Source organism: Ceratotherium simum, chromosome 11 (genome assembly GCF_057802395.1).
Source record: "Ceratotherium simum simum isolate JZ-2026a chromosome 11, ASM5780239v1, whole genome shotgun sequence".
In the NCBI taxonomy this organism is placed as follows: domain Eukaryota; kingdom Metazoa; phylum Chordata; class Mammalia; order Perissodactyla; family Rhinocerotidae; genus Ceratotherium; species Ceratotherium simum.
The window spans coordinates 1,416,568-1,443,448 of record NC_141910.1 but is presented as its reverse complement, the minus strand read 5'-3'; the positions used below and the strand labels follow the sequence as shown (position 1 = coordinate 1,443,448).

The 26,881-nt window shown below is 37.8% G+C and overlaps 1 protein-coding gene across 4 annotated transcripts in view; it reads left to right on the top strand.

Moving 5' to 3' along the window:
- The window catches only part of KDM3A (lysine demethylase 3A), a 50,887-nt gene that overhangs the window by 1,513 nt on the left and 22,493 nt on the right, over positions 1-26,881 (top strand). For all 4 annotated transcript variants that reach the window (XM_004437232.3, XM_004437233.3, XM_087436466.1 and 1 more), the window contains exons 3-11: positions 6,991-7,146; positions 8,383-8,493; positions 11,923-12,025; positions 12,755-12,879; positions 13,132-13,204; positions 13,310-13,398; positions 19,515-19,678; positions 21,250-21,764; positions 24,835-25,039. In XM_004437232.3, coding sequence (XP_004437289.1) covers positions 6,991-7,146; positions 8,383-8,493; positions 11,923-12,025; positions 12,755-12,879; positions 13,132-13,204; positions 13,310-13,398; positions 19,515-19,678; positions 21,250-21,764; positions 24,835-25,039 — 1,541 coding nt within the window. The remainder of the gene's footprint in view (positions 1-6,990; positions 7,147-8,382; positions 8,494-11,922; positions 12,026-12,754; positions 12,880-13,131; positions 13,205-13,309; positions 13,399-19,514; positions 19,679-21,249; positions 21,765-24,834; positions 25,040-26,881) is intronic.

Below are 26,881 nucleotides of genomic sequence, written 5' to 3'. Positions count from 1 at the left end.
AGGAATGGCTTCGAAATATTCTACTTGGGTGTTTGGGGGGAGGGAGAGAAATGGGAACAAGTGCGGCCAGTGATTTTTAATCAGAATGACACTCAGAACCTTTTTCAGTTAGATCTTTTCAAAAAGAGATAAATTCTTATTGTATTCCCTAATAGAAGTATTGGTGTGAAAGGATTGTGTGAGAACAACCAGTGAGGAAGCCATTGTACCAACAAAGACTCCTTTGTGCAAAAATAACTGAATAAAGGTCCCTAACAAAGACTTCGAAGGGATGATAACTTGAAGAAAGCCTGTCAGAATAGAAGAGATTTCCACTCTGGGTAATGGACGGGTTTCAGTGTCTTCACTTGGCCATTGTCTTTGCTTTTTCTTGAAAACTGTGCTCAAATAAGGGAAACAAGTTTTAGTATTGGCGGTTGAATATGTGTTGATTTCTGAAACACTGTTCATTTGAATACTTTCAGGGTGACGATGCATGCCCAAACCAGTATTAGTTTGCAAAACGTTGTATGGAAAGGATGTATGGTTATATATTTGTAAAGCTTCCAGTGTGCCTTGTCTTCATGTTGAAAAGAAGTGACTATTGAGCACTTAACCACATGCCAGGCATGCTGAGCACTTCACAGCCATGATCTTATTTAATTCTCACAGCAGTTCTTTGGGAGTAGGTACTAATGTTGCCCCATTTTATAGTTAGAAATACTGTGGCTGGGGGAGGTTAAGTATCTTGCCTAAGATCACATATCTGGGAATTGGCATAGTCTGTGTTCTAACCCAGGCAGTTTTGACTCCTGAGCCCACCCTCTTAACCATCATGCTCCCTGATCAAGGGCTGTGCCACAAAAGGACTCTTGTCATACACTGTGAGGTTTGGTTTTTCTCCTCTGTTTCACTCCTCCTAGCGAAAACTGGGTTTTGATGTTTATAGAAAGTAGTGTGGTGCAGAGATGGCCAACCTATTTCCTTTAGGCTAATAACTTTTCTCCATAAAATGGGATTTGTGTAGTAGATTTCAGTCATAGTTGTGGTTTATTTCACCTGCCAACTAAAATTTTCTCTATTGTATTTGTTTTTTATCTGATTTGAATGGAAACAAGATTTGATTTAAGCTTTACAGTCTTTAGTTCTTTGGCAGATGATGAGAGACTAGATGTTCCCTTACCCAACAGTAATTGAGGACCTCTTGAGTTGGGAAGGCAATCTAGGAGGTCATTCATGTGTATTTTTAATCTCCACATCTCCCCCACCCCCAACCTTTGGGGTGGTGGTATCTGTCTTTTCTGAATGAGGAAATAGACTTAGGAAAAGAAGTCTTGTCCAGACTTGCAGAATTACCTACTGATGAAAGGAGGATTTGAATCTAGGTTTGGCTATGTGTCTGTCCCACTGCACTAAGGTGCCTAACCTGGAGACAATGGGGAATTTTAATTCAACAACAGTTTTGACTGTATTGGATTTTTGCTTTACCTGCAGACGTCACAATTCAGCCCTCATGTCAGGTGCAAATCTACTCAGTTTCTTTTTTCTAATCATGATTTATTGCTGCATTCCTTAGTTGAGTAGCAAAAGGAGGAATTGGCTTAAGTTTAGGGGCATGTTGTATTAGCAAAAACGTAGAATTTTAAAACACCAGAAACAAATTGTGCTTGGTGAGATGCAGATGGGAACTAAGTAACCAAGACCACAGTCGTACACCTGGGCTTAGGGGTATTGAGGTTTTGGGGGTGGGGTGGGACTGGTGGCTGAGATGAATATGAATGAATAAAATTCAAGTAGTGTGCAGCTGTTTTAGTATTAGTAGAAGTACAAGTCTGTCTAGACTGATTTGCTTAGTTAGTTGAGGATGATGTTAATGAGGCCAAGGCTTAACTTTGTTTCACGTAGAGAAAGACTTTGTAACAAAGTCAGTTACTCAGATACAGTATGTCTAGTAGTTGATTACAAAGAAGTTAGGGTGAAGACATAATAATGATTAAATGCTTATTATGTGGCAAATATTTTCTTTAATCCTCACAAATATCCTAGATGATAAACCACATTTTTTAGTGTCAGAAATTGAGGCTTAAAGAAGTTAAATAACTTGCCTAAGTTTGTCTCTAGACCTTAAACGCTAGGCTTTAACATTCAGGTAGAGTGAGGTTAGAACACTATATTTTGCTGGACTCTGTATCTCCAGCACCCAGAACACTGTTTGGCATGTAGTGCTTGCTAAAATATTTGAATGAATAAATGAAGGAATCATAAAATTATTACCTCTACACTGAAAAGCAGTTTAGAAATAATCTACCAATGGAGCAGTGGTATTCTCTTTAACTGGAATAACAACAGATCTTAATTAGGTGTGGTTATAACGACCTCTTTAACCTTATTTTTATCCTACTCTTTAACCTTGAGTGTGAGGCAAGTTGCTTCCTAACTAGCTTTGTTTGTGATGCCTGCTGGGAATGCCTTCCTTCCCCAACTTGGCTGTCGGGATCTTTCCCTTCTTTTGAACCTACCTTTTCCTTGAGTCTTCTGCCCCTTCTTAGTCCCTGGGGATGTCCTTAGCATAAGAGTAGTACTTGCCACCTATATGTTCCATTTCCTGCTGTTAAAGCCTTTTCTGGTAGTTAGTTTCCTTTACCAATGCCTAGCCTTTCAAGCCTTTTCTGGTAGTTAGTTTCCTTTACCAATGCCTAGCCTTTCATCCTTGCATACAGTTGGAACTTTGGTGAGTTGGAATGTTAGTGAATTCTGCTGCCAGTCAAACCATGTAAAATGAGAAACTCCTAGCACAATGTAATAAAAACTATTTACTCCCTATAATTGAATGCTAGACTCTGGGATTTTAGACAGCATTTTATTTAGATGTAAGAAGACATAAGTAGAAGCATAATGAATTAATTTCCTCATTTGTGGAGTAGTGAAATAAGTGGTATTCTTTGTTATAGTGCTGGGCATAGAATAGATATGTCGTTAAAAACTTCTTGACTGGAGGTTGGCCAGGTGGCATAGTGGGTAAGTTTGCGCACTCTGCTTTGGCGGCCCAGGGTTCGCTGTTCAGTTCCCTGGGTGCGGACCTACATGTTGCTTATCAAGCCATGCTGTGTGGCTTCCCATATACAAAATAGAGGAAGATTTGCACAGATGTTAGCTCAGGTACAATTTTCCTCAAGCAAAAAGAGGAAGATTGGCAACAGATGTTGGCTGGGGGCCAATCCTCCTCAACAAAAAGGGGAAAAAAAAAAACGAACTACTTGACTAAGAACCATGCTATCTGTAAGTGTTTACTTGTAAACTTAGAAACACTTTACTTGGCATTTCTGATGGTTTTCATAATCATTTACGCAGGTGAGATTAGTGTGTGCTAAGAGTGAGTAGGAGGAGGCCAGCCTGGTGGCCCAAGCGGTTAAGTGCACGCACTCCACTGCAGCTGACCGGGGGTTCGCTGGTTCGGATCCCGGGCATGCACCGATGCACTGCTTGGCAAGCCATGCTGTGGCGGCATCCCATATAAAGTGGAGGAAGATGGGCACGGATGTTAGCCCAGGGCCAGTCTTCCTCAGCAAAAAAAAAAGAGGAGGATTGGCAGATGTTAGCACAGGGCTGATCTCACAAAAAAAAAAAAAAATAGTGGGAGGTTTTGAGATTAGTTTGATTAGATATAATACTAATTCATATATCTAAAGAGATTTTCTGTTGGGGAGAAATTAGCTTGAAATAATTAATTTGAAATATCCAGCATCTGGTCAAGATATTTGATAGGCTAATAAGGTATACATTTACAAGATGCCCTATTAAAAGAATAGCAAATTTGGAAATTATAGGTAGTGAATCATACTTAATAGGCCTCTCTTTGGCCTTTGGAGTCAGACAGCATAAATAGCATTTCCTTTGTGGACCATGGGAGCATGTGGGAAAGAACACAATTTGGAATGAGAACTACAGTTATGTGTCACTTAACAACAGGAATACACTCTGAGAAATGCATTGTTAGGCGATTTCGCCCTTGGGCAAACATCATAGAGTGTACTTACACAAACCTGGATAGTATAGCCTACTACACACCTAGGCTATAATGGGACCACCATCGTATATGCAGTACGTCGTTGACTGAAATGTCTTTTATGCAGCACATAACTGTGGTTATATCTATCAGCTTCTAGGAGCTTGGTCAAGTCACTTTAGTTTCCCCTGAATTTTAATTCTTATTGGTATGTCTTTGTATAGAAGTTTCTGCAGAAGAGGTTTTTTTGGGGGAGGGGGTGTCCTTGTATATAGAACCTCAGATTTCAAGGTACAATTGAAAGACATGTGATTTTGATAGGAAACTTTTGAAAGAATGTTGAAGAAAACTCACAACTTGTGGGTTTCATTATATCTTTTTGAAAAGTCATCTTTTCAAACCAAAGTTAATGTGGATTTTTGACCAACGCAACCTAATACTCCAAAGTCATAACGTAAATTATTTTTAAGGAGCTAAAGTAATTTTCATATCACTCCAGAATTGGAGTATAAAGAGGGATCCTGTCTAAATTTTGGTTTAGAGTTGATCATAAGCTTTACAGATAGTGATCTGATAAGAATTGTGATGTTGCTTAAGTTTTGTGAAACCACTTAAGATCTTAACCCTTTATTTTTTTTGCTGAATAGAAGTTAGATAATCATATCAAAGACCCTCTCTCCCCTACTCCTAACTAAAGAAGTATGATACCCTGATAAATTAAGATTTGAATTACCATGGAGGTCTTAAAATTACCTAGTCTCCTTGCCAGATAACTTTACATACATTGTCTTTAAAATCTATCTAACAATTCAGTGAGTGGTAGATGTTAGTACTTTCATTTTAAAGCTAGCAAAACAAGATTCAGAGAGCTTAGATTTAAGCAGGGGTTCTTAACCTGTGGTGCTGGTTAATTGATTTCATTTGTAATCCTATGTATTTTATTTTATGCATCAGAAGTCATTCTAGGAAAACTTCAACATAGTTGGGATTCAAACCCAGGGCTTTCTAATTCTGAACTTTGTATATGCTCATTCCTCTTACACCACATTGATGGGAAAACTCTGTCATCCAAAGCTAGCTTGGGTTTGAGGTTGATGCGGGGCAGAAAGACTAGCCAATTTAGGGGAAATAACAGAGGACCCGGATTCTGTGGCTAGGGAAACAGAAAGGAAGATGAGCAGTCTCTGAACACCTCTGTGAAGGAACATTTGGTTGGTTGTAGTGATGGATAGAACACATAGAACAAGGGGAGAGTACACAGGACCTTGTCACATAGTAGGTGTTCACATATTTACACAGAAGATATGCAGATTCTTGGGGGAAGTTGCCTGGGAAGTTAGGGATGCACATTTTGTTGTTGGGAGAGAAGAGTAGGGTGGGTCTTAAATTTCATTGATAGCCATAAAACTGAAAGAAGGTTTGGGATTGAGGCTAGTCGTGTATCAATTCCTCCCTTCTAAATGGATGAGAAACAGAAGGTGAGAGCCCAATTCAGAGAGAAATGTATTCTTTCAACAAAAGTATTTGAGTACTGACTGGGCACTGGCTGCCAGTGAAATACAATGGTAAGTAAAAGCAGACACAGACTTTGACCTATTAGAATTTATAATATGTCAATCAGTTGACCACAAATAAATAATTCAAAATGTGGATAAGTGCTAGGAAGGAAAAGTACAGGGCTTTGAGTACAATTAGCAAGGGGGCCTCTTTTGGGAGAGACTGAGGCTCTTCGGTAAGGGAAGGCTTCTTTGAGGAAAGGATTTTTGAATTGGGTTCTGATAGATGAATGGAAGTTAACTAAACTTTTCGGTTAAAGGTTGAAAAGGGAGATATGATTGTCTGTGAAATTATGAACAATGTTGATAGATAATTAATTCTTTGAAACCAAAAATGAGAGGCCTGTTTAGTAAAAGGAGGAACTTTATTTTTTTATTGAAGTATAGTTGATATACGATATTAATTTCAGGTGTATGACATAGTGATTCAACATACATAAGAGGAGGAATTTTAAATTAAATAAAAATAGTGATTTTTACATTGAATATTGAGGCAGTTTATTGTGTATCAGTTAAAATACAAAAGTCATTTAAAAAGATTTAGGATAAATTAAGGGGTAGCATGTTCATAATGGGATAAAGCTAGGGTGGTTTGGTGCATTTATCTGACCTTTAAGGTTTTGTGAATGATTTCTACTTCTGGGTCACTGTCAGAGACCCACTTTTGGAATGAATTCTTTTTTTATGTCTTAAAATATTCATACAAATTGTAAGAGTTTTAATTTTAGGATAAAAAGATATTTTGCAAGTCAGAAGCAGAAAACTTCACAGTTACTTGGAAAATGATATTTCAAAGATAGTTTAACTTTTATATAAGAGGCTAGAGGAAGTTCTGGAAAACTCTGGGGTCATTTATCAATAACTTGTTTCTGTATTTACCAAAATAGTCTTAGACTCCAAACTCTCAATTTCCCAGTTTATTCAACTCAAAGGGATAGTGAGGCTGTGCTGTCTATTAGGCTTTGTGCTAAGTTCTACTGATACCAGAGGAATTCAAAAGCATGTGGTGGGTTGTGGTGATGGGGGGTCATCTTAAGCCCACAGACAATGTCAACATAGAATTACAATGCCATGCAATAAGTACTTCTTCTGGGTTTCAGATTTCTGTCTTTAAGTTCTCAAAGCTCTGATGTCTAATTAACATATGTAAAAACCTTCTACATGGGGGTTCTTTGATTTTTGGGCTTCCCAGAGGTTACTTTGGGGGCAGATACTGGCCCTCAAAGCCCCTAACTTCTGCTTCCCAATGTGGTTTGGGACCCAAAGCTTGATCCACGTCTGGTTAGTTTATTGTGGGCTGTGAAGGGGCAAGTAAGAGAGCAGGAAAGGGGAACAGCACATTGAGCTAAAACATTTGAATAGAGTAATAAGGGTATAATTCAACTTGGGCATTTTTCATTTTTATTTTTGTTAATCGAATCTGTTTTTTTCCCCATTCTGTTTGTCAAGGTGTGTGTGGAGTTTGATGGGGAATCTTGGAGGAAGAGAAGATGGATAGAAGTCTACAGCCTTCTAAGGAGAGCATTTTTAGTAGAGCATAACTTGGTTTTGGCTGAACGAAAGTCTCCTGAAATTTCTGAACGAATTGTTCAGTGGCCTGCGATAGTGAGTAAAACTGGGGCTTATTGACTTCATGAGAAGAGGGTATTTCATCCACTGTGAGTGAAACAAGGGAATTGTATATGTAATGCCCATATTTGGTCTTCTGGAAAATAATAGTACAGATATATGACAATGTAGAAGAGTCAGAAGAGCACTCAGCATCTTCTGTCAGTCCTGCTAGGAGCTCTGTGACTCTGGGCCCTGGACTTTTTTGGGGCTCACTTTCTTCACTTGAAAAATGGGCATGGAGGTAATGTGGGGAATGTCTAGGTCAGAGGTCTGAAACCAGCAGACATATACAGACATACAGATCTCTTTGGTTGACCCTCACAGTGTTTTAAGAAAATTTGAATTAGTTGTCTACTTTAAAAAATGTAGGCAGTACACCTAAAAATCTAGATTTCCAGTTTCTCCTGAAAAGAACTGCAAGATATGGCAACACTGCAGATTTGTGGCAGTTCTTTATCGCAGCAAAAGGCTGGAGCTGAATGGCAGCTGTTGCCTGGCCCTGTAAGGGTTTCCAGTCTTAGCTTCATGATCTCTAGGCTTCCCTCTGGTTCAGGATATTCTTTGGCACTAAAGATACTGGCAGTCGGTATATAATTGTGTCATTTCTGTATCTTAAGTCTGGTGCAGTTAGAGAAGTGTCATCACTATGCCTGGAGAGCACAGTCCAGGCTTTATGAGACATGAGCTGCGGCTTGAAGGAGGAAGGGCTAGATATGGATAGTTGGAAAGGCTGGGAGGATGGTTGAAAGGCTGACCAGATTGTGAAGGGTCTTGCATGCTATGCTAACAAAGTGAAGATTTTGCTTATGAGTCAGAAGAGCTGCTGGAGATTTTGAGTGATGTAGGATTTTGGTTAAAGTTGTATCTTGCTCTTTGTATTTCTTTCCCCCAGCTATTAAGAATTTGCTAAGCACGTGGCCCTCTCTGCCCAGAAAAATGTACAGACACACAATTTTGGGCATGAATGTTAGGGAAGCCATGCATCTGTGGATCCAGACCTATATGTTAATGACTCCCAAATGTGTATCTGGTTTAAATTATTGATTTTAAATAAAAATTATGTGATCTTGTTGTGGTTGCATAAATAGTTGTTATTGAGATACTTGTAGTAAATAAAAAACTTAATGGGTTTATCTCTTTCTGTTTGTGTGGAAAATTGCCAGTCCTCATTTTCAGAATTATGCTGACAGCAGTTATAATGCCAAAACATTTTCTTTTGTTTTATTTTAGATGTACAAATCTCTGTTGGACAAAGTTGGTTTGGGATCTGTAACTTCTATTCGCTTTCTAGGAGATCAACAAAGAGTATTTCTTTCTAAAGACCTTTTGAAGCCTATACAGGTAAAACATAGAAACAATATTAAACCCTAAAAATAGAAATACAAACTCCTTTAACGTGAGAACTAAAATACTGATGTTGATTGCTCTATTTCAGATATCTAACAGAGAAAAGAACCCATCCCATCAGCAGTTAGTTGTTAGACATCATCCCTCGGTGTTAGCCATTGGGTTGGTGCTGTCCATTTGGGGTTGGAAGGACAAAGTTGATGGTGTGTGTATGGAAACACCTAGGTGATAAGAAAATAATTTTAAAAAGGTTGACTATCATTCATATATATACATATAGTCAGTATATGTTATTCATGGATTCTGTATTTGTGAATTTATCTACTTGCTAAAATATATTTATAACCCCAAAATCAATACTTTGGTGCTTTTACGGTCATTCGCAGACATGTGCAGAGTGGCAAAAAACTTGAGTTGCCTGACACATGTTCCCAGTGGAGGTCGAATAAGGTGACATTCTGCCTTCTTGTTTCATCTCGTACTGTAGACAAGAATCCTTTTTGAGGTCTATTTTAGTGCCGAAGTTTTGTGCTTTTCATTGGTGATTTCACTGTTTAAAATGGCCCCCAGGGTAGTCCTGAAGTGTTCCTAAGTGCAAGAGGGCTGTGATGTGTCTTAGAGGGAAAATAAATGTGTTAGATGAGCTTCATTCAGCCAGGAGTTATAGTGCTGTTGGCTGTGAGTTCAGGGTTAATAATGCAACAATATATACTAAGTAATGTGTCTTTTAACAGAATCACAGATAAAAGAAGGTTATATATTGATTGGTTGATGAAAATGTTGTGACCAGAGGCTCAAAGGAACCTAAGGGGCAATGGCTCAGTATTCACTAATAGGGTCTGTGGTGATTTAACAGAGCATAACCACCATGAATAACGAGAATCGAGTGTGTGTGTATGTGTGTGTTTGTGTGTGTTCTTTCCAGTTGGCTTGCAAAACTCCTACTTTTTTTTCTTCACAACATTTAGGCTCCTGGGTCTTGCTCATATGTGATTATTTTCTTTATTATGAAAATATTGTGAGGGAGAGGAAGAACACACAGATTTAATTTATCTCCACAGATCACTACCTTGGGAATAATGTTGGTCTTATAATAATATTCATCTTTTAGGTGTCATTTATGAAGTGTAATAATCCCCTTCACCAGTTTCTATTTTGTGACCTGACTTGTTTCTGTGGCCTGTGGAACAATTAAACCAGTTTATTTGCCAAAAGGCACTTTAGGGCTAATGGTCATAGCCATTGCAGTGCCTATATTGGAAAACCCAAAGCACTGGCTTTTTCTCTGAAGTTTCACTTTTACTTCCATATTCTGAAAGTGAGTGTAAACAGGGTTCACTCTGTGAACCTTAATTTATAATGTTTAAGTAAGTAGAACAGAGGAAGATGCTTTTTACTTAAGTTAATTTTAGATGCAAGTTTCTGTCATGTGTCAGATAAGGCATCTTGATATTTTTCCTGCCTTAGAAGGAAGAGTGACCTGCTCTTAAGGACCTAGGAGCATACAGGAGGGGCTGTGGATGTCTTGCTTTACTGAGTGATGAGTATTTCTTAGCATTGGTTTCTGGGCAATTCTGTTTTACATCTTACATGTGTCCAAGCTTTTCAGTTAAAGTAGAACTCATAATTTTGTTTCTTGAGATTGAAAAAGAAAAATCTAGATCAGTAAGTTTTTATTTGTTCTCAGGGAGATGCACTGTGGGCTATCAGTGTGAATGTTGTTATTAATATAATATTAATTGAGGGAGACTGATGTGTGCTCTTGACTTTGGCTGATGATAATAGTGGTCAAAGTTTAGTGCTTCGGGGCGTTCTCTTATAGGTATGGATGATCACATTAGGTTTCTTCTGTATGAATCTCTATGTTAGGGGATGTAATTACCGCAGTAGGATGCTTGCCCTAAATAATGCACAGAGAACCTGAAGATCATTTGACATGTGTAAAAGTTAGAATTGAAACTTAAAGTCTGAACACCAAGAGTGAACCCTAACGTAAACTATGGACTTTGAGAGATGATGATGTTTCAATGTGGATTTCTCAATTGTAACAAATGTACCACTCTAGTGGGAGATGTTGATAATACGAGAGGCTATGAATGTGTAGGGTCAGGAGGTATATGGGAATTCTCTGTATCTTCCCCTCAATTTTGCTTTGAACCTAAAACAGCTCTAAAAAGATAAAGTGTTAATAAAAACAATTGGGCAAATGAAAAAAAAAAAAAAAAAAAGAAACTTAAAGTCTGCCTTTTGGATTGAATTTGGCTCAGTTATCTGTGGGTCAGAAAAAAGACAAAGTATCCAGGGCAACTATCTGGCACTTTTGGTGAGCCCTAAAACTCTGCTAGGCAGAGCAGAATCATTTTACCTTATTTAAGAGCCCTTTGTGGCTCTCCCCATTAACATGCTGTTTTATCTTATAGTAGGAATTGGAGAACACATTGCAATTTTTTGGAATTGTGGTAGCATGAGGGGAAAAAAACAACAAACCCACACATGGCTCATTCTGGTAATTAATGTTGAGCTCTTATGACCCTAGGTTAAGTCTAATGTTACTTGGCTTAAGAAATGCACTTTCCCACCATGGCCTCTAAAAGACTAGTTATCCTTCCCAATGGGAGAAATGGATGAACTATTTTTGGCCACTATGTACCCATTTCACAGTGGCAGAAAAGCATGAAGGCCTGATTTTGGCAGGGCTTCTGTGCTGTATAGTTTGTGTTTGGCCGGTTATTCCTATTGACAGTTTCTGTATACATGTATTGTAACTGAGTGTACACACAAAGCCAGAAGACTATGAAATAGTGCCAAAAATGGAACTGCTGCCAAGAATTGAGTGTTTCAAAACTGGCTTGCTGAAGACTTAGGCTATTTTTTCAGATTTTGTTATTACTCCCCAACCCCCCTTTACCATTTGTAAAGAAAAATGCATTTGGAATTCTAGTTAGGTTAAATGAATCTGTATGAAATAATTTGTTTGTTAAAAACAGCAATTTCAATGAATTGGCACTATGGATCTGTGTGTTTCTGTGTGTCTTTTGCCCCTTGGATTTGGATCTGTGATTTCCCTAATCCCTAGTGTTTGGGATACAGAGTGTGTTTGACATGGGTTGACCAGCTGGTTTGTTGGCTTATTATGTTTCCCATAGCCAAAGTTATATCATATTTAAAATTATGCTTTGAGCCACTCTTAGTATTTGTCATGCTCTTAGCTTGGGGTGACTTCACTTCAGTCTACCTTATATCTGTGATCATTTGGTTTCTTATTATTTGACCTGTTCAGTTCATTGGAGTGCAGTGGTCTGGTGCCATCAAATAGCTAATTGACACTACTTTACCCCCTCTGATTAAACTGATTGAAATATCCGCTGGAATTTAAACAACTCTTCTTGTTACCTTAAAATGTAATGATTTTCCATTTTTCAGGATGTAAACAGTCTTCGACTTTCCCTTATGGATAATCAGAATGTCAGTAAAGAATTTCAGGCTTTGATTGTGAAACACTTGGATGAAAGCCATCTTTTACAAGGTATGTGATTATCTGTTAGTAATAGTTCATGAGATGACCAGTGATTAGCTTGTAAGAACCTAGATTTTAGCCCTTCTCACTCGTTCTCTCATTGAAATTTCTAAGTTTTTAGGAATTTCTTTGCTGCTTTCCCCATGCAACTAGATGACTGAAGGACTTTATATGTTCTGTAGTATATTCTAAAGCCTCTGAAATTTGGAAAGTTCAGGGATTATGTGAAAATTATAAATGTAAATCAGATATTAAAAAAGCTCAGCTGTATTTTGACATGGAATTTGATATGTTTGGAATTTCAGTCTTATAAAATTGATAAGATATTAATTTGATAATCCTGATCTTCCTATTTACTGAGTTTCTTGGTCAGTTTCATAGTCGTGTTTTATCAGACTTAGGAGTTCCTGAATTTGGATCTTCTGAAATCTCTGTGCAGGACAGCAAATTACTTCTCAATGATTTATCTAATACTACTTGGTCTGGTACAAATGCTAGAATAAATATATTCCCACTCTAAGATAAATCAATAGGAAAATGGAACTTTGAAATAAAAAGTTTAAATTTTCTCCTAGCTTTGCTGATATGTCTGTCTTCTCTTGTGTATAGCAGTATCTTTTAATGTTTATTTCTGTCTACTACATTTTTAAAAGACTTAGGAAAAAGTTATCCTGGATGATGGTGTTGTTGGGAGATAATGCAAATTGCTCTAAGGATTTTTTTTTTTTTTTTGTTAAGGTGACAAAAACTTAGTTGGTTCAGAAGTAAAAATTTATAGCTTGGACCCATCTACTCAGTGGTTTTCCGCAACCATTGTAAATGGAAACCCAGCATCAAAAACTCTTCAAGTCAACTGTGAGGAGGTAAAGATGATAATTGCATGTAAGATAAGGTGACAGAGAAAGATAATTACAAAAAAAGAATTATATCTTATAGGGGCTAACCACCTTTATTATATTAAAATATTAGAGTAGAAAGAGAAATATCACAATTATTTTAAAAAGGAAATTATTTGTAAGAATCCTCTGTTGTTATGTTAATAGAGTTAATGTCTGGTATGTTCCTGAGCATTTTTTAATTTTCTAGTATCTTTGTTTTATTTATTTATTTTTAAGATTCCAGCACTGAAAATTGTCGATCCATCATTGATTCATGTTGAAGTTATACATGATAACTTTGTGACATGTGGTAAGCTATATTGTTTGGTTAAAAACTTCCTTCTCTTTCCTGTCTTTCTCCATCTCATGTTAAGAGAAAAAGGGAAGCCAACTTACCAATTTTTAAATATTTTAGGTAATTCTACAAGAATTGGAGCCGTAAAACGCAAGTCTTCTGAGAATAATGGAAGCCTGGCTTCCAAACAAGCAAAATCTTGCTCTGAGGTAACCTTGATTTATTTTTGTCACTTGTGTAAAGCATTCCTTAACTCTAACAGTGCATGGCCAGTTTGTTTAGTGGTTATAAAGCTGTCTTCTCTGCTCTTCTGTGCTGTCTTGTCTGCTGTTTGTTGCTTGTTCCAGATCTTGGCCATAATTTCTACAGTCGAGCAGATGGAGATAATATAAGTTTCTGGTTCACTATTTTTGTGTAAAAAATGTTTCATTTTTTGATATTTGCTGAAAATTCTTAATAGATTTGACAATTTCACCATATGGAGGTGTTTTTGAAGGTAAATTTAGTTATATGTATGAAATTGGAAGAATGCCTCGCATGAGATGAAGGCAGGAACCTTAGAATTCTGAGTGGATTTCATGTTGAAATGGGATTCCCACCTCCTCAATAATAGAGAGGTTTGATTGGTCATCTATGATTGGATTAACAGACATGCTAGTTTTTTTGAAGGAAGTGGTTGGTTTGCTATTACTACTTTCTGCCCAGGAGAGTATAGGCCTCTATGAATGCCACTGTGTGTTCAAGTATTGGATTTAATGCTATTCTGAAATAGTTAGGACTTGGATCAAGAAATTTAAAACCGTTTGTCTTTTAGGTGAATTGAATCATTAAGACCTATTACAGTACAGATAACTTTTTTGCAACTTAGGTATCCAAATGCACTTGTTTTACATGGATAGTTTCCTGTGTTATAATTATCAAAAACACCTTTATGATGCTCTGCTCCAGGCTGGAGTTTAGAATTTTATAATTGACCAAGTTGATACTGTTAAGATTGTTGGCAACATTTTAGAGGGTACCTTTGGGTATGGGGGAGCAAGGCAAGGAGAAATGGTATGAGAGTGGGCCAGGGTCACTTAATGAATCTAGGGTTCTAGATCAGGGAAGACTGGACTACAGCATCAGCTAGAACCAAGGCAAGCTCTGTGCTACACAAATACTTAAGAATCTGGCCACCTAGGAGTGGTTGGCTTTCCTGAATCTTAAGCCCTTATACAGGCAACAGGAACTTTGATACTTGCCCAAAAACTCTGTAAACCAAGGTGTTTAATACCTCTGTCTTCCTTCCAAGTGAGTAGGCCTGACCTCAGGTTGTTCAGGAAAGAATGAAGAGGTAATTATGGAAATTAGTATTACTCCCTTGCTTTTTGGCCTTAAAGTTTACAAGAGTAAAATAATGTAGTAAGGACTATAAAGTGAGGATGTCAAGTAATTATTGCATCTTAGAGTTAAGTTCACAGAGGATGTTGTCAAGTAATCCACAGTATTAGAAGCTGAGAGAGAAACAGAGTAGAGTAATAACCTGTCAGGTTTTGACGTTGGATAAATTGTTAGCAGTCTCGAGTGGAGGTGATAAAGGCCAGTTTGGAGAAGTTGATTGGGTGTTTCCTTCATTGGTGGCATTCATGGAGAATGCATCAATGTGATGAAAAGGAGAGCCACACATGTTATGGTATGTGGGGAGGGAGCAAGGGAATAGGAAATGGCATCTTGCTGGATCATGGAGGAATCAGTCTGGGATACAGGCAGGACTGGGGTCAGTGGGGACCTCCTGTGGTTTGGGAAGGTGCTAGTTCTTCAAGGTGTCAAGTTTATCAGTGATGGGACAGGTAGTTGAGCCGAGTAAATTTATAACCTTCAAGGAGGTCTTTGTGAAATGTGGTAATATATATGTACGTAAGTGATCCTCTCTGCCTGACTCACACTCTTGAAGGCAGGGAGCATGTCTTTTTGATCTCTCTCAGCATATTGTCCAGCTCAGTAGGTTTGTGTGCTGCTAAACTGATTGTGGGCACAATAGAAGCTATTTTTTTTTTTTAAACCTGAACTTTGGCTGGGAGATAAGTCCATTAACCTGTTTCAGCCTTAACTTTTACATCTAAAATGAGAAATTATATTTGATGTTGTAAAAATGTCTGGTTCAGCTCTTAAGCCCTCCACTAGTCATCTTCTCATTCTAAAGGAAGTTGGAGATGGTAGATTTTTATCTGGGTATTGACCTTTTTAGAAAGTTTTTTTTTTTTTAATTATAAAAGTTATTCTCTTTATACTGCACTTGTCAAAATAAAGATTCTCACAGTAAAAAAAAAGTTACTCTCATTTTATAATTTTTGGTTAACTCAGAAAAACATAGTAAAGAAAGAAACATCACTTATAATCACACTTCTCAGACTCTCACTATTCACGCTTTGGAATACCGGTCGTCCTCTTGTCTTTTTTTTTGCCCCTGTGTATTTATGGAGGCCCTTCTTTTTTTTTAAATAACTAAAAACCATGCTCTTTTGTAGCCTTCTTGATTCTTTTATAGTATATTTTGAATATTTTTCCATATCAATAAATATCTTTTTTTATCCTGGGTGATTCTTATAATTGGGCAAGTTTTGGAAGCACTGGCCTGGCCTAGATTTCAAGACAGCTGGAGAGGTAAAGGAAGAAGTAGGGAGAGAGTTCGTTTAAATGTGTGAGTGAAAGGTGAGTACAGTAACACACTTGGCACATGTCCCTCTGTGTTTGCACTTCCCACATGTGTTGGACTGGCACAGAGTTTACTTTAGAGTAGTCTTTGGATGACAGGAGTTTGGGATTAGGTAGATGAGACTCTTGGTTTCCTTGATGAATACTTTTGGATAAGGTAAGCCTATTTGCCAGTAACTCTGGCTCCTTGAAGGTCTTCTCTGCCTAGCAGACTAGTCCTCAGAGTTAGGACATTCTTGGTTAATTGGGAGAGTCTGCTAAGGAGTGTGAGCCAGCAGTGTCCTTTTTAGATTACCATCATACACTCAATTATATTATCTCCGTCTGCTGGCAGGGAGGAACTATTGCCATGACTGGTATAGAAGACCTTCAGGGAAAACTCTTCAGGTAAGAGGATACTTTGACCCTTGTTGAGTCAGAGGCCAGTGCAATGGTGTGCACGTGGAGATGGGGTTTGGAATCGGAGCCCTATCCCTGTTGAGCTAACCCTTAGGAAAGTTGTAGAGTGATATGCTTCAGTTTCTTAAAGGAAAAGCATCCTAAGTTATGCTAATTCTAACACATGATGACTGAACTGAGAAAATTCTCATGATATTTTTCTGCTTTGAGACAGCTAATCTGTGTGCCGGGCACTGTGGTAAAGCACAGCCCTATGCTTCATTACTCTCATTTTACCATGGAGGAAACTGAAGCTTAGAGAGGTTAAATAATGTGCTAGGAAGTGTTAGAGACTGGATTCAAACCAAGGTCTGACACCAAAACCCAATACTCTTAACTACTGTGCCGTTCCTGCCACTCCTCTCCAAGTCTTTTCCTTGGTATGGTGAGTCACAATTGTAAAAACAGCGGATTCCTCCTTCCTTCCCTCTATTCCTCCATCCCTCTTTATATTTATTGAATATTTAATATGTCTTAGACATTGGTGAACATTACTGCCTGGCTCTTGAGTTAACTCATAAGACATAGCTATTTTGAACTATTAAGTGCTAACAGCATTCATTTGTTCATGCATTCTGTCGGTCTTATTTATTGAGTATCTGCTATGTGCCTGGCTTTGTAAGGTATAACAGTAGACACAAGAGCAGGGTCTCTGCCCATAAGAGTGTATGTTTCATTGTGAGGAGACTGACAATAAAAAAGTAATTTAAATAAAGGTACTTTCACAGTGTGACAGTGCAATGAAAGATATAAACATGGTGATATGATAAAGAATGAGGAGGTGGCTTGTGGGGCACTGCTTTGAAAGAGTGATCAGAGATTCTGAGGTGCTGATAGTTAGCGGATTTGAGGGTGAAGGGATGAAACTCGCCAGCCAATGAAAAACATCCATACAGGGAATAGCAAGTACAAAGATGCAAGCAAGAAAGTGCTTAGAAAATTTGAAGACCAGAAAGGAAGCCGGTATAGTTGGAGCACTGTGAACAAGTGGAATGCGATGAGTGGAGGGGCTTGGCAGAGAGCAGACCACATAGAATTCTTGTAGGCAGTGAGTGCCATGATCTGAGTGAATTATATTTTGTAAAGATTGCTCTGTGGTAGAGTAAATTTCAGGTAGGAGGCAGAAGATTCAGGTAAAAGTGGAAGTCAGGCCAGTTAGGAGACACATAGTCATCTAGGGGAAAGATGGTGGCATGGAAAGAAATGGATAGGTTCCAAAAATATTTTGGAAATAGAGGCAGGATTTACTGGCTCATTGATTGGATATGGGAAATGAGATGAAGGGTTTTTTGACTCTAGCAGCTCAATGGATCTTGTACAGAATAAAAATTTATGCCTCGGTTTGCGATCTGAATTTGCTAAGTACGTTACTTTCAGGAGAATAACTTAAGAAAAGGTGTATAGTGTATCAACTCAAAACATAGTTCAGAATAAGGAAGGTGGTATGAGGGAAGATGCTTGGTAAAAGTGAGCCTTGATAAACATTTTGAAATGACTTCAAAATTACACTTTGGGAGGCTAATCTTTTAATAGGTGATTACCAGAGAACTTTAAAATAGAGTCGAAAAGGACTTTAGGAATAAATTCATCTAATTTCCTCATTTTAAGGATTAGGTGACTGAGGCCAAAAGAGGTCAAGTTGACTATTCCAAGGATATTCTTAGAATAGCCAAAGCCTCCCACAAAAAGTCCCTTCTGGGGAACACTCAGCTAATATTTAGCTAAAACTGAGTTGACTAAAATAGTATAATATATGATCAGATAATTTAGTACTTTAAAATAGTTTGAAGCTATGCCAAAACTTTGATAGTGATTAAGTAAACTCTTCGTATTTTTCAGATATTTCCATTTACTGTAGGCTAGACAATCTTTTCAGGGCTGCCAGAGTAAACGTCTGAGAAAAAGATTCATGAGTAGACTACGTATAAATATATTCAGAATTGTGAGGTTTTAAAAACTTAGGGAAGTTCTACATCAAATTTTAGAAGTTAATATCTAGAAGATAAAGAAACTTCAAAGAGGGGCCGGCCCAGTGGCGCAAGCGGTTAAGTGCATGTGTTCCACTGCCGCAGCCCAGAGTTCGCCAGTTCGGATCCTGGATGCGCACTGACACACCACTTGTCAAGCCGCGTTGTGGCGGTGTCCCATATAAAGTAGAGGAAGATGGGCATGGATGTTAGCCCAGGGCCAGTCTTCCTTAGCAAAAAAAAAAAAAAAAAAAAAGGAGGATTGGCAGATGTTAGCTCAGGGCCGATATTCCTCCCAAAAAAAAAAAAGAAACTTTGAAGATTCTTTAAGTTTAGATTTGGTGGTAGGGTAAATGTAAAGGTCATTGTGGTGTGAAAGAGATATGATTGAGAAAGGTGTATGGCTTAAAGTTTAAGCACATATGAAGAGGCTGGTGAAGATGTATGGATTTCATCTGGGTTAGCAGTAGACTATTTAGTTGTCTGGAGTTGAGTTTAATCTCTTCCTTCTCTTCCATGGTAGGAAGTTTATTTTTGTGGATAGTGTAAACTGGGAAGAAGTGGGTCCATTATTTATATTTTTGCTAAGATAAAACTACATGAAAAGGGAAGGAGACGGGTGTCCCAACTTTGTCCCACAGCCCTGACTTGATATTTTTTGCAGCTTGGGATGAGCTTTATGACTTGATGAGCCACATAAAAGCAAGAACCATGTCCTCAACCTTTATCGTATTGTAAAGGCTTATCTTGGTACCCAGTAGGCAGCACTGCCTGCAAGAGTTGTATGTGGTCTGGTCTCCTGCCAGTCTATGCAGTAAGTGCGTGGTGGGCACTCAAGTAACGTTAAACTGAATGCATGTGAAGCTGCCACCATTTGAAGATTGTCAGTTAAAAGCTCACTTCTGTGCATTGCATTATTAGAGTACTTGCCACATGGATGCATTTTCTGCATAGTGATTCAGAGATCTGTAAAAGATCAGCTTGTGATCTTTTATAGTAAGACTCAAGTTTTGTGAAAAGCTGGGTGATTTATTTAACAGCCTTTAGATATAAGTCCTTAATGTTGTGATTTCTCACTTGTTCTACTGTCCTGTTTTCTTTGTTTGGTGATGGTATTGTGCTTGTTGAGTACTAAACCAAGCAAATAAACTTGACTCTTGCTAGCACTTCGTAATTCCCCAACTAGGGACTTTCCTTTTAATATCTGTTGGTTTGGTATCTTTTAGGCCTCTCCCAGTGTGTGTCCTGTACAGTCTGTTCCCACACCCGTTTTTAAGGAGATACTGCTTGGCTGTACTGCAGCAACTCCACCTAGTAAGGACCCAAGACAGCAGAGTACTCCCCAAGCTGCCAACTCTCCACCTAACCTTGGAGCAAAAATTCCTCAAGGGTGAGTAGTTATTAAAGATATTTAATCATAATAAGAAGAAAAATTATTTTAGCTGTGGTTCTTTCTGTTTGAGCTTACATTGCTCAGGTGGCAAGACTTACCTACATTTAGTGTTTCATAGAGAGAGTGTTAGTATAGCTAAACTTTGGCATAATGACCTGTGATTCATTGTATCTCAGGTTGTCCAGGGAAGTTTTTCATTAGAGTTTCCAAATTGGTCAGGTGCCTCCAGAGGTGAAAAGTGTGGTAGGCATACAGAACAACATAGAAAACGTTACAGAAATGAAAGAGGTGTGACTTGATATAGTGAGAATAGTCAATTGAAATACTACTGACAATTATAGAATAGATATCTACTTTCAAGGAGAAGGGAGCAGATTGGTTGGTTGTGGAAAACTGAGGTCAATGGGAGTGTGGGGAAGAGGAGACATGGTTACAGTGAATGGTTCTCATCAGCCCAGACCCCAAGTATAGGTGAGAAAGGTGGTGGTAGAGAAAACACTAAGTCAGAGAAATGAAGCAATAGCTGTAGGAAATATAGTTACTGATTTATAGGTGAAGAAAATAAATAAGAACTATGAAGTTTAACCAGAGATTTAGAGTGGCTGCAAGGTTAATAGAAAAGTTTTAAAAGAAGGATCTCTTTTAGGAGGGGTGGTGGCCTGTGCATGCAGTTGATAAAGACTTAAGATATCGGTCAGAGAGACTGTGGTGTAGAAAGGTAGGTTTGGAAGACCACTACAAAAAGGTGGGAGAATGGTTGAGCATGTTGGCTCACTGGGAGAAAAGTGGGCTGCCTGGGATAGAGCTTGGAGGATAGCTGCATAGCAGTCAAATGGAAGGAGGTGCAGTATTCAGAGTAAACAGAGGGAGCAGTAAGAAGTTCAGTGGTACCCAAGCTAAGATGTCTAACATGAATGCTTAAGTGAGAAATTTTTCTTTAGGATCAAATTCTTTGTTAGAGGCGTGAAAAAAAAGATTTAAGAGGAAAAAAGGACTTTGTGTTTTGCTGGGGAAAGAACTTTTAGGATGAATTTCAGAGAAACAAAAGTTCTTTATGGATACCCCTAGTAAGATGAGAGATGGGGGAAATACCAGATCATTCTGTGAACAAGCAGGTAACCCATCGGCTCTTCTATTTGCTTTGCATCCTGATCATTGATCAAACAAGAATGAAATTATCCAGTCTTAGGGCTGATTACATGTTCATAGCAGCAGGACAGGGTTTTGTACTGCTGATAGTTTTGGTTCCATATGATACTCAGTTTGAGGGAAAGCTGAGGTTCATTATGCTCTAAGAAGTAGAACTAACTCGATGAAGTTAAGGATTTATGAGAACATGCAGATAGGATTTAGGGTTGTATTTTTCTGAGTGTTTAAGATATTTTTGCAGAGCTGTTGGCTGATTACTTTTAACTCAGCTCACAGAAACCTATCCTAAATTCTCTAATGTAAGCAGTTCTGTTTTCTCTTTCATACTGATTGCCTTAGGGAACCAAACAGTTGTTTTTGGAAGATAGAGGAGCGATAAAAGAGGCCTAAATACTAGTTTTCCTTATTATCTTTTTCAGATGTCATAAACAGAGTTTACCAGAAGAGCTTTCTTCATGTGTAAATACAAAGCCTGAAATATTGAGAACAAAACCAGATGTCTGCAAAGTAGGGTTGCTCTCTTCCCAGTCCTCTCAGATTGGAACTGGAGACTTGAAAACTCTGAGTGAACCAAAAGATACCTGTACTCAGCTGAAGACCAGCACTGATCAGGAAAACAGATTGGAATCTGTTCACCCATCAACTGGTCTTCCTAAGGAGTGCCTACCTACAAAGGCTTCTTCTGTGGCAGAACTGGAAATTGCCAATACTCTGGAGCTGCAGAAGCACCTAGAACATGCACCTTCCACATCTGATGTCCTTTCAAATAAACCAGAAGAGAAAGCAGATGTCAATAGTGATAATCCTAATAGTTGTGTGGAAAAAAAAGTAGAACCTTCAAATTTTGGCTGCCGGTCACAGAAGTTAAAGGAGTCTTCAGTAAAAGTAGATAATGAAAGCTGTTGTACACGAAGCAACAATAAAATCCAGAATGGTGAGTGTTTCTATGTATCTTTATTGGTAGAAGGTAAGAGATGGTAGGGAGTTTAAATATATCTCCTCCTTACTGCATGAGAATATGAAAATGACTGTAGAAAGAGTTCATACAAGCAGAGAAGTTCAAAGAAGACAGTAAAATCCCAAAATCTTCTCAGAAATGATTACTGTTAATATTTTGGTGGACCTGGTTCCATGTATATAGAAATACAGATAAACTGTATTACACAAATGGATTCATTCCAACAGCTTTATCCTGTGAGTTAGTGTAGGCATCTATCGACATTTTAAAGGCTGCAAGGATTCCATCATATGCATTTACCATATGACTTAACTGCTTCCTATTAGATGGGTAATTAGGTGGTTCCCAGTTTTTGGCTGTAAGAAAGTAATTTTGAAACAAAAGCTAAAGTAATCTGATGATTATCTTTAGCCTATCACTGATCTTTCTGTAACATCCAGGTGGGAGTGGAGGAGGTGATTCATACTTTATACTCATGCAGATCTGAAACTTTTTTAAAAGATAGAGAATTGCATCACCACCTTTAGAAAAGGGACTTTTGTTTAAAGATTTTAAGGACGAGGCTGAAACGCCAGGCAGAGTCTCTTTGCTTGAGAGGAGGTCCTTCTAAAACTAAATGCTCTTCTTATAGAGAAAATGGTACACTGAATTTCATATTATTTATGTTAAGTTTGAGGATGCATTCCAATGATGGTAGTTATCAGAAGCTCTCTTACTAGAATTAGTAGAACTAAGTGGCTTCAGTATGTCAAAAGGTTCAGAGCTATTACAATTTAAAAATACCTTTGATAATTGCCAGCTGTGTGGGAAAATTAGTGGGGATTTTGGTAACTTTTAAAAATCTTAATAAAAACACTATTCATTTGGATACTTCCACACTCTAGCTTTTACTGCAGACTTCTGAAACTAGAGGGCCAGATGGGTGGATTTGACTGTGGGTCTTTTTGATAGAGTTGGAGGAATAGAAAAAGAACTTTCTTTGCCTGTTGATACTTCTAACCCGGCTTCTTCATTCTTGAGGCTTAAGTTGATACAGGTATTAATTTGCATAAAATTAATTGCGTAAGATTATACTGTTCCTTGGGAGTTATGTAACTCCCCAAAGAAAGTGAATATTCATAACCATATCCCTGTTCTCTTTGTTTAATCTTTTTTGAGTCATCAGCCCTCACATTCAGCTAGTTGTTGAGGCAAATTATTTTCATATTATGTAAAGAAACAGTAAAATTTCTACATTGGTAAGCACATTATAGGTACATCAGTGAGTTAGGAGTCCAGCTTTGTTTCTTTTCCTATGTTGTGCAACTATGCCCCATCTATAGTGATTTTAAAAGAAGTGGAAAACCTAGTCACATCTTGGTGTGTGCTTTCTACGGGGACTTTGGGCTGAGAAGTTAGAGTGTGGTCAGGATCAATGTGCTGTTTCCATTAGTATTGCTTGTGGGTGTGGAAAGACTCGACTGGAAACTGTTCCTCTCCCCCGCGTCCTTGCTCTGCTTAGAGGCTAGAAAACAAGCAAGCTGGAGTTGAACAATTGCCTTTTTTCTGTTAGATGTATGGCTCCTCGGAAGCTGGCATTGCTTTTTTCCCTTCACTCTGCTCTGAGTAGAGAATCATTGACGGGATCAACTATTGTTGTCCTTACTAGAGAGCTGGATTTAGATAGTTCAACTTGCTTATTTCTGGATATTTCCTGTTTTAAGCCAGGACAGAACGGATAAGATAACCTTTGGGCTCTTTGCCCATGGTCTGTGAAAACCTGGTCCAACTGAAAGGATGATGTCTTTTCAATGTCTGAGTAATTAAAATTCCATCCTCAAACTACTAATCTCTGTATTTTCGCTCCTTTCTTACTTTACCTTCTCTTTCACTATAACTGAATAAGAATGTTTAAGGGATCTAGACCTGACAGCATCCGTTTAGCATTTTACAGTGTGTGCTAGTCCTGCTTTAGAAGAGAAAGGTAAGATTTGATCACCTCTAAGGTAATTATTAAAGATGCTTCTTTTATTTAAAGCCTTCTTTGGTTTGGGATCTTTCTTCCAATTTCCTCCAAGACTACTAGTGTCTCTCACTCATCTCTCAACTGGTTCCCCAGAAGTTGTTTTTGGGGTTTCTTTTTTTGCCTAAGAATCTCCTTCCCTCTTCTCAGCTGCCCTGGACCCTGAGAAAAGGTCTTTTCTGTTGGTTTTATATGCAGTATTCCTTAAGGCTCTTGAATTACAAATGGATTCCTTTCTGTGTTATTTGGCCTGACACAGTGGTTGTTCTTTCCTGTTATATCTCTACTTTTTCCCTTTTTTTCTTTGGAAGCCGTGTTAACATTTCCTTTCCAGTTCTTCTGCCCATTACCAGTTAAAACTTAAAACATGCATTTACGTAGAATTATAATTCTGTCTTTAGCTAGTGCCCTTAATCCTGAATGGAACGTACATGTGAAGGAAATTAAAGTCATGTCAAAGGTCAAGTGACATCTCTTGGAAGCTTTTAGAAGATAGCTCTTATTTTATAGACCAGGGTGCTCTGCAGGAAAGCTCTTTAGTTTTTATTATATTTAGAATGGTTAGTTTTTGCAGAGAACACACCTTAAACCAGCCTTTTTTGAGTATAAAAACTGACAGAATTGATTTCCACGCAGTCCTCTGTATGTTGAGGTGAACCCATCTCTGTACATTGCTAATGTTGCAATGAGTTTAAATTCAGTTATCTGATTTGGAAAAGTCTTCCTAAAATATTTCTCTTATGTGGGGTAGTGAATAGAAGTATACACTAACTTGGAGTTGTCAGTCTGGTTGTTGAATTTGGGGTTTTAAGTTGCCAGATGGATTCACCAAATAAGAATTATTTTATAAAGAGAGTAAAACTTTTGTAATTGTTCTGATAGATGTCTTTTGTTAAGCCATTTTTAGAAATTACAATTGAATCAGTGATTGAGATGAGGAGTTCTCCCTTTGGGAAAACTGGCCTTTTGAATAGAATTCAGTCACACATTGATGTGATTTTTAAAAATTTAAGGTCCCATTTTTTTAATCTTTTGTTTTCCTAGCCCCATCCCGGAAGTCGGTTTTGACAGACCCAGCCAAACTCAAGAAGCTGCAGCAGAGTGGTGAGCCCTTTGTACAGGATGACTCCTGCGTGAACATTGTTGCACAGCTGCCCAAGTGCAGGGAGTGTCGCTTGGACAGTCTCCGAAAGGATAAGGAGCAACAGAAAGACTCGCCTGTGTTTTGTCGTTTCTTTCACTTTAGGAGGTGAGGCATTTTGGGAAAAGCTCACATAATTTGGGCCCTATAGCATCTTTTTTTTTTCCCTCTTCCTCTATCAATAGTAAATCTAGAACTAAAATGAGTAGAGATTGTATTTTTAATCTGTGGGTTTGGGAATCTAGATTTTACTGTATATCATTTCCTTCTCATTCTCCCTTTCAATTTTTTTGAAAGCAAAGCAGCTTAAAAATACAAACTTCTATTTCTAAAAGTAACAAACTTTATAGAAAAATGTTGAAGGCTCTAAAAAAACCACTATAAATAACTACTGTTAACTTTTCAGTGCATTTTAGTGTTTATATGGTCATAAAATACATTCAAGTTTACGTACTTGGTGTATTATATATACTCTTTTGAATCTTATTTTCCTGTATGTAGTAGGAACCACTTGATCTTGTTAACTTTTTTCTGCAAATACTTTTGAGTAACTATGTAAGAACTCATAATAACATGGTTTGATAATTCACTTAACCAATTCCCTTGTTGGTGTTAAGATTATTTTGTATTTTTTGCCACTAAAAATAAGGTAGAAATGATCATCTCCACGTCCATGTCTCTGATGATTTACTTTGGAAGGAATACTGAAAGTGGCATTGCTGGGTCAGAAGGTGTGTGTGTTTTAAAGCTTGGATACATATATTTTGCCAAATTCTGTGCGGTTTGCACCTGCATCCAGGCCCATTGTCAGGGTTTGAGCATTCCTCTCCGTGTACCTTTGCCAGCAAGAAGAGGCGTATCTTTTAAAAAAATCTTTTCCAGTCTTACAGGCAAAGACTTTTATTTTTATGTTATATTTTTTTAGAGCCAAATTAATTTTCTTTAAATTCCTCTGTCCTGAGCGAAGAAAGGCAGCCTTTTGTTGTTGTTTTGATATATAAATGAGCAGTGTTGTTCTGGTTATAGATGAACTTTAGATATGATTCACTTTCTTAGAAATCTAGTTACTTTCAGGTTCAGCTAGTTCTAAACATAAACAGAAGTGTTGACTTAATTTCTTCCTATATTCCTCCTCCCCTTTAGTTTTGTCAAGATTAAAGATTACTGATGTACTGAATTAAATGCACAGGTATTTTAGATAATTTTTTCTGTGCTGGTAACTTTCAGATTCAAGCTTATTTAATGAATTAGAGTTTTTTAGATGGTAGTTTGTCCCATTCATTCCTGAGTGTATTGCAAAAGCACGGTGATAAAGTGTGTGTAGCGTTTAGAGCTGTGATAACTGCTAACATGTTAGCCTAAACTTATATTGATATATATTCTGAATAATGCCTGGCCCAGAATAAGTTCTCAGTAAAGGTTAGCTGTATTCTGCTTCCTCTCTGGAGAATTTTCTTTTTACACAAGTAAGTGTGTTAAGATGCATATGCATTTGTGGGTACTTAAATATATTTTGAAGAAAGCACAAAATGGCTATGCTTCGTACAGATTTATGTATTTCTGTTATAGACTTGATTTCATGTCATTATGGCTCCTCTGTTGTGAAGGGTGTAACTGGACTGGTTGAGAGAGTGTCTGGTTTTTGTTTAAGTTGCAGAGGCATTTTAAGGAGGGGCTAATGAATTTTTTCTTTCTTTTGAATGTTATTAGAGCTTTTTTTTTTTACCACTATTTTGTAACCATCTAGAACTCATTGGTTTTATGACTTAGCTGTTTTCCCCTTTTTGACCTCTTTGAAGGGTAAAGTGCCTTTACTTAATGTTGCATAATAGAAGCCAGTATAGTAGAAACTAGAGCAAACTCACTTCTTTGGTAAAAAAGAAGATCATAATTTAAAAAACAGAGCCTTTTTTCCGCTAATGTTTAGAGTGAAGAATCTGGCTGTCCTTA